This window comes from Camelus bactrianus, chromosome 16 (assembly GCF_048773025.1).
Source record: "Camelus bactrianus isolate YW-2024 breed Bactrian camel chromosome 16, ASM4877302v1, whole genome shotgun sequence".
Taxonomy (NCBI): domain Eukaryota; kingdom Metazoa; phylum Chordata; class Mammalia; order Artiodactyla; family Camelidae; genus Camelus; species Camelus bactrianus.
The window spans coordinates 38,625,047-38,631,050 of record NC_133554.1 but is presented as its reverse complement, the minus strand read 5'-3'; the positions used below and the strand labels follow the sequence as shown (position 1 = coordinate 38,631,050).

Sequence of the window (6,004 nt, the reverse complement as noted above, 5' to 3'; positions counted from 1 at the left end):
AGGAACCTGACCCTTTGCTGCCTCTGGGGTTGGGGCACTAGGGGCTGGGCTGGAGGTTGAGCAAACAGAGCAGTAGAAAAGGCAGCTCCTCTTCTCCAGTTTTCTCCCTCCCTGTTTCACCTCTCCCTCCCTTCCTCAGGCATCAGAGCAGAGACTGCAGTTTCTCTACTTTACCAGGCTCAAGGCTGGAGGCCCTGCCATGGCACCTCCAAGGCCCCTTCTGATGCTGGCCCTGCTGGCATGGGTTGTTCTGGCTGACCAAGGTGTGGGAGGGTGTCAGTGGCCATTTGGGTCAATGTAGGGTGGGCAAGGGTGGCCTGGGCTTGGCCATGCTAACTGATACCCCTTCCCCACAGAGTCGTGCAAGGACCGCTGCACTGAGGGCTTCAACGCCGACAGGAAGTGTCAGTGTGACGAGCTCTGCTCTTACTACCAGAGCTGCTGTGCCGACTACGTGGCCGAGTGCAAGCCCCAAGGTGCGTTCAGAGTGGCTGGGTGGGCTTGGGGTCCCCTCTGCAGTTGGAGACTCACCACCGCCCATCCTGCCTGCAGTGACTCGAGGGGATGTATTCACTCAGCCAGAAGATGACTACAGGTTGTACGACTACCACGAGGAGACCAGACCCAGTATGAGTGCCCAGCCACAGACAGAGAGGCCCAGACTGCAGGGCCACACTAAAGAGACTCCTGAACTGGCACCTACTCAGAACCCTCAGGAAGAAGTCGTTCCAATATCTGGGCAGGGGAACTCAGAACCTGAGGTGGAGCTCCTCAGGCCTGAGATCCCAGCAGAGGAGGAGAAGTGCAGCGGGAAGCCCTTTGATGCCTTCACTGACCTCAAGAATGGTTCCCTCTTTGCCTTCCGAGGTGACTCAAGGAGGGGTCTCAGGGGAAGGGGTCTGCCCCAGGAGCATCCTCTCACATAGCCTCCCTCCCTCTAGGGCTGTACTGCTATGAGCTGGATGAAAAGGCAGTGAGGCCTGGGTACCCCAAGCTCATCCAAGACGTCTGGGGCATTGAGGGTCCCATTGATGCCGCCTTTACCCGCATCAACTGTCAGGGGAAGACCTACCTCTTCAAGGTGCCAGGTCCAGGGCCTGTGGGTTAGGGTCAAGGGTATCAAGGTAGGGGTTGAGGGCTGCTGTGTCCAGGACCAGGGTGGGCAAGAGGGCTAGATCCCAGCCTGTGGTCCCTGGCTGGGTCTCTATAAGGACATGAAAGCCCCAGGTTCCAGGTCTTGGGGCTACAAACCTGGAACTAGGGCTGCTGCCTTAGGTAGGGGACTCTGCCTCTGTGCCCAGCCAGCTGCCTCCTCACTCTCTTCTTCCTGACCCCTTAGGGTAGTCAGTACTGGCGCTTTGAGGATGGTGTCCTGGACCCTGATTACCCCCGAAACATCTCTGAAGGCTTCAGGGGCATTCCGGATAATCTGGATGCAGCCTTTGCACTTCCTGCTCATAGCTACAGTGGCCGGGAGCGGGTCTACTTCTTCAAAGGTACTCAGGGGGTGGGTGGGAGGATGAACAGGCAGTGGAGCAGTCTTGGTTTTCTTCCACACTCCACTGGGGACTGGCCTCACATTATTGCCAACCCCCTGCCGGGATCTTGTAACTTCTACAGCCTCTGGGCTTTCCAGTCTTGCTCATGGCCACCCCTCCCCAGGCAAACAGTACTGGGAGTACCAGTTCCAGCAGCAGCCCAGTCAAGAGGAGTGTGAAGGCAGCTCCCAGTCGGCCGTGTTTGAACACTTTGCCCTGATGCAGCGGGACAGCTGGGAGGACATCTTCAAAATTCTCTTCTGGGGCAGTTCCTCTGGTATGGAGGAAGAGCAAGTCTTTCTTCCCCCTCAACAGGGCTGGCATCCGCGGGTAGAGGTAGGGCTGGGCTGGCCAGAGGGGCTGTGACTGTGGAGCTATTGATCAAAAGTTGTTTGCTCAGGTCAGACTTTGCTTCTGTTGACCTTTGTCAGGGAGGTTTGCCTTCTGCTGGACCCCACACCTTGGACTTTGCCTAGCACAGCCAAGAGCACAGCCAGCAGAAGGAGGGGCTGTGGCAACCGGGGAGGGATATGGTGGAGGGAGCCCAGGTGAAAGGGCATTGAACAGGGATTTCGAAGGCCAGGATGCTAGGCTCTGCCTCTGGCTAGCCGTGTGTCCTCGGGCCCATCCTTGGCTACCAAGGCTCCCCATTGACCCCTTCCCTGACACAGGTGGTGTTGGACAGCCCCGGTTCATCAGCAGGGACTGGCTTGGTTTGCCTGGACAAGTGGATGCGGCCATGGCTGGCCATATCTACATCTCAAGCTCAACTCCCCGCTCCTCTCAGATCAAAATGACCAAGTCTAAGCATCGCAACCGCAAGCGCTACCGCTCACACCGTGGCCGTGGCCATAGCCGTAGACGCAGCCAGAACCCCCACCGGAAATCTCGTTCAGTCTGGCTGCCCTTGTTCTCCAGTGAGGAGAGTGGTCCTGGAGCCTACAACTATGACTATGAGATGGACTGGCTAGTGCCTGCCACCTGTGAGCCCATCCAGAGTGTCTACTTCTTCTCAGGAGGTGGGAACCCTGCCAGCCCTATATCTGGTCTGCTGTCCCTGCTCCCCATGGGCTGAACACAGCTCTTGGGTGATGATTCCAGAAAGCCAGATGGGAGTCCTTAAGTGCATTGTGGATGTTAACTTATCCTTCTAGGAGAGATCCAGGTCTTCTTTGGGCAGGAGTGGGCAGGCCAATGCTGGGTCTCACACACCCTCTCCCAACTTCTCTTCCAGACAAGTACTACCGAGTGAACCTTCGCACGCGGCGAGTGGACGCTGTGATCCCTCCCTACCCACGCTCCATCGCTCAGTACTGGCTGGGCTGCCCAGTCCCTATCCACGAGTAGGAGTCTGAGTCCACACAGCTGGGCCTCTGCTGCCCCCTCCGCCAACTTCCTCTTCCCAGCCCAATAAAGATTCCTTGGTCTTGAGTTTAAGACTACTGTCCTGGCTGGGCTGGACAGGCAGGAGGGAGGGATCTGCCTGGGTAGAGGAGGGGAAGCTGGGCTGTCAGGGTGGCTTGGGGGAGGGGACAGAGCAGAGCCTCCTTGTGTCCAGCTCATGTTGGGGATAGGCCCACTCTGTGAGCGAGAAAAGGTGTGGGTTGGGAGGGCCTCATGAGTGCAAGACTTCCCCCTGCACTGAGCAGCCCCCCACAACCTACCAGCCCCTAAGCAGGAGCTCGAACCCCTCTGAGGATGACAGGAGTTACCAAGCTACACTTCTGAGCCCTGGGTTTGTTTTACCTGTCACTGACTAGGGTCTTGGAGGAGAGAGAAGGGGCAGGAAGTGATGAGTTCTGGTTCAGCTTTTCTGCCTATACTGGACATGAAACGCTGTTAGCTTAGACATTTGAGTTCCAGGGGAACTGGTCACTGTGCTCCTCCAAACCCACCCCAACGATGACGGACCTTTGAGGTCTCTGTCTTGGATCTGTGATGCGGAGCACTGAGTCAGGAGAGATAGGGAAGAGCAGGAACTAAAAGGAAATACAAATGCACCCATTTCTCTTAGAAAAGTGGCCCAGAAGACCTCCAAGGATGAGTACACTGTAAAAGCAAATATCTTTCTTAAAACCCCTCAATGTAACTGTGGAACCTTCTCTGGGTCCAGATTCCTGGGCTCTAGAAAGCCCATTTGGGCTCTCAAGGGGCCAGAAAGAACGGGCTAGATGCAGACAAAGCTCTAAAGTGGACCTGAGGGTGATCTGGTGGTGACATCTGCTCCCAGCCCTGCTGAGGGGAGGGTGGCTCCAGCTCACTGCTGCCCCCCTGTCTTCCTCCTCATTCTGTTCAGATCTCCTAGCCCTGTCCTTAACTGTGGTATAGGACTCCACCCACTCTCTCTGGATGGCAGCCAGTACCAGGGCACTGAGGGCTGTGGGATAGGCAGCTGAAACACTGGCAGCATTGGAGAAAGGGAACGCCTTGGCTTCCTGGAAGAACCCTGGGAGGATTTTCACAAAGTACAGGATTTCAGACACAGACTACCAGAGTTTGAGGTTTGAAGAGGGGGCTGGGCTTCTTTTATGAAGCCCAGAGGAATAGGGTTGCCCAACCCACATCCCCACAAGCCCCAACACTGCCCCTGGCCTCCCCTATTTTCTCTGGGAGTTCTCCGCCCTCATCCTCGGAGCTGGACACTAAACCTACCCCCTCCTGGAGGCGGAGCCAGCCCTCGGAGCAGGATAAAACCCCAAACTGAGGGGACTGGTGTGGGCACAGCCTTGGCATGGCCATCTGGCTCCTCACTCTGCCAGCTCCATGGCCAGCTCAGTGGATGCATCTTCTGCAGGTGATCTGGTGGGGAAAGGGTGGGCAGGGGGAGGATGTGGGGAGGGTGTGATGGGGAAGTTTGAGAGGGGTGGGGAGTAGGAGCTTCCATGTTTGTTGGGGGTTTGAGGCTAGGGTAGAGGTTCTTGCAGGGACACCTGGCTTGACCCCCACCCTGGCCTACAGGCCTTGCCAGTGGGTTGGGTCCCCATCGGAGAAAGAGGACTACCTTCAGCAGAGGGCAGCTGCTGGAGATGGAGCGGGTGTTTGCAGCACGGCCCTACCCCGACATTGGCACCCGTGAGCACCTGGCCCAGGTCACCTGCCTTCCTGAGGCCAAAATTCAGGTAAGCTGTGACCCCTACCCCTGCCCTCATTGGGAATGCTCTCGCGCAGACAATTTCTAAGCTTGACCCACAGTCCCTTCTCTCTGGGTATCCTGCCCCCAGGTTCTGCTTTCACTGTATCCAGGGGAGGGTGGGAAAGGATGCTGTAGCCAGAAGAGACTCCTCCTTTCCTTATCAGGTGTGGTTCCAGAACCGCAGAGCCAAGAGAATCAAGAATAGAAAGCCAGGAGGCCTAAGCCCTAGGCCTGAGCCACCCCAGAGATCCTGTTCTCTTCCAGACACCATCAAGCAGTCTGGGGAGCCCCGAACCCTGGGCCAGTCTCCACCCTCCAACAGCACAGCTCAGTATGCCTCTGTGTGTCGACACACCTCCTGCCCAGCTCCTGGCTTGGGTCCAGGGCAGGGATGGGTGGGGGCTAAAGCTACTGCCCCATGGGGACCAGCTGGGGCTGCAGGGGTCCACCTAACTTCAGAGCGAGCTACCCCCCAGAACTCACTGGGCAGCCTGTCTGACCTCATCTATGCCTCGGCCATTGTCACCAACCTGGACCACTCCTAATCTAGGTCTAGAACTTGGAAGACCCCTCCTGTGACTCCTGTAACCCACTCTACCCCTTAGGACTGAACACATCAGAAGTGGACCCCAAAAAAAAAAAAAAAAAGAAGTGGACCCTCTTTTTAACAAGGGAGTTCTCTTACAGGAAGAAGGGTTAGCTCAGGGATCCCTCCCTTCCCCTGTCCTCCAGGCCAGCCTAGATGCGGGTCCTATGGAGTGACAGGGGCCTGGCTCAGCTACCTAGCACCCTGCCCCTTCTGGGGCTTATGCCTATCATCTCGGCAGGAGGTACCTACAAAGAGATGAGGTCAGGGCTCATGTTTCCCACTTCTCCTTCCAGGCCTGGTTCCCAATTCTTCTCTCCCCAGCTGACCACACCTCCTCCCACTAAAGGAGAATGGCCAGCTGCCCCTCACCCAAGGGCCCTCCAAGCCATAAACTGACTGTTAAGTGAACTAGGAGAGTGCTGATCCTAATTCTAGACTGCAGGGACCAATCCTTTCATAGTTCAGGGCCCCCTCTCCTACCCTACTACTGCCTGGACAAATTAATCAGAACCACGGATCTGAAGAGGGAGTGATATTAAAGTAATAAAGTAGAAATAGGAGTCTGGGCTTCTGTTAATCAGATTGGCTGCCCTCTGACCTGGGGCTGCAGACAACCTGAGATTCAGGATGGGGTGGGGGTTGGGGGTGGTCTGCACGGCAGCATTGGGTTTTGGTATCACTGTCATCTGTAATGCCAACTAATCTCCAAATAAAACCCAAACTCTACCTTAATCTGGATTGTTG

General features: G+C 56.4%; 2 protein-coding genes across 2 annotated transcripts; both read left to right on the top strand.

The window, feature by feature from the left end:
- The first annotated feature begins 80 nt into the window (after positions 1–80).
- On the top strand, positions 81–2,969 carry VTN (vitronectin). The gene is made up of 8 exons (XM_010958283.3): positions 81–263; positions 357–476; positions 553–867; positions 942–1,081; positions 1,340–1,496; positions 1,663–1,815; positions 2,210–2,557; positions 2,773–2,969. The coding sequence occupies exons 1-8, from the start codon at positions 200–202 to the stop codon at positions 2,883–2,885; spliced, it is 1,410 nt and encodes a 469-aa protein (XP_010956585.2). The 5' UTR covers positions 81–199; the 3' UTR covers positions 2,886–2,969.
- A 1,017-nt stretch (positions 2,970–3,986) lies between these two features.
- On the top strand, positions 3,987–5,424 carry SEBOX (SEBOX homeobox). Its single transcript, XM_010958341.3, has 3 exons — positions 3,987–4,332; positions 4,497–4,657; positions 4,836–5,424. The coding sequence occupies exons 1-3, from the start codon at positions 4,302–4,304 to the stop codon at positions 5,214–5,216; spliced, it is 573 nt and encodes a 190-aa protein (XP_010956643.2). The 5' UTR covers positions 3,987–4,301; the 3' UTR covers positions 5,217–5,424.
- Positions 5,425–6,004: the final 580 nt, after the last annotated feature.

Bases quoted from the DNA above. Each gene is read 5' to 3' on its own strand.
- SEBOX (XM_010958341.3), top strand. From the start codon at position 4,302: ATGGCCAGCTCAGTGGATGCATCTTCTGCAG. The intron at 4,333-4,496 runs GTGATCTGGTGG...CCTGGCCTACAG, and splicing joins AGTGGATGCATCTTCTGCAG to GCCTTGCCAGTGGGTTGGGT. The intron at 4,658-4,835 runs GTAAGCTGTGAC...TTTCCTTATCAG, and splicing joins TTCCTGAGGCCAAAATTCAG to GTGTGGTTCCAGAACCGCAG.
- VTN (XM_010958283.3), top strand. From the start codon at position 200: ATGGCACCTCCAAGGCCCCTTCTGATGCTGGCCCTGCTGGCATGGGTT. The intron at 1,082-1,339 runs GTGCCAGGTCCA...CTGACCCCTTAG, and splicing joins GGAAGACCTACCTCTTCAAG to GGTAGTCAGTACTGGCGCTT. The intron at 1,816-2,209 runs GTATGGAGGAAG...TCCCTGACACAG, and splicing joins CTTCTGGGGCAGTTCCTCTG to GTGGTGTTGGACAGCCCCGG.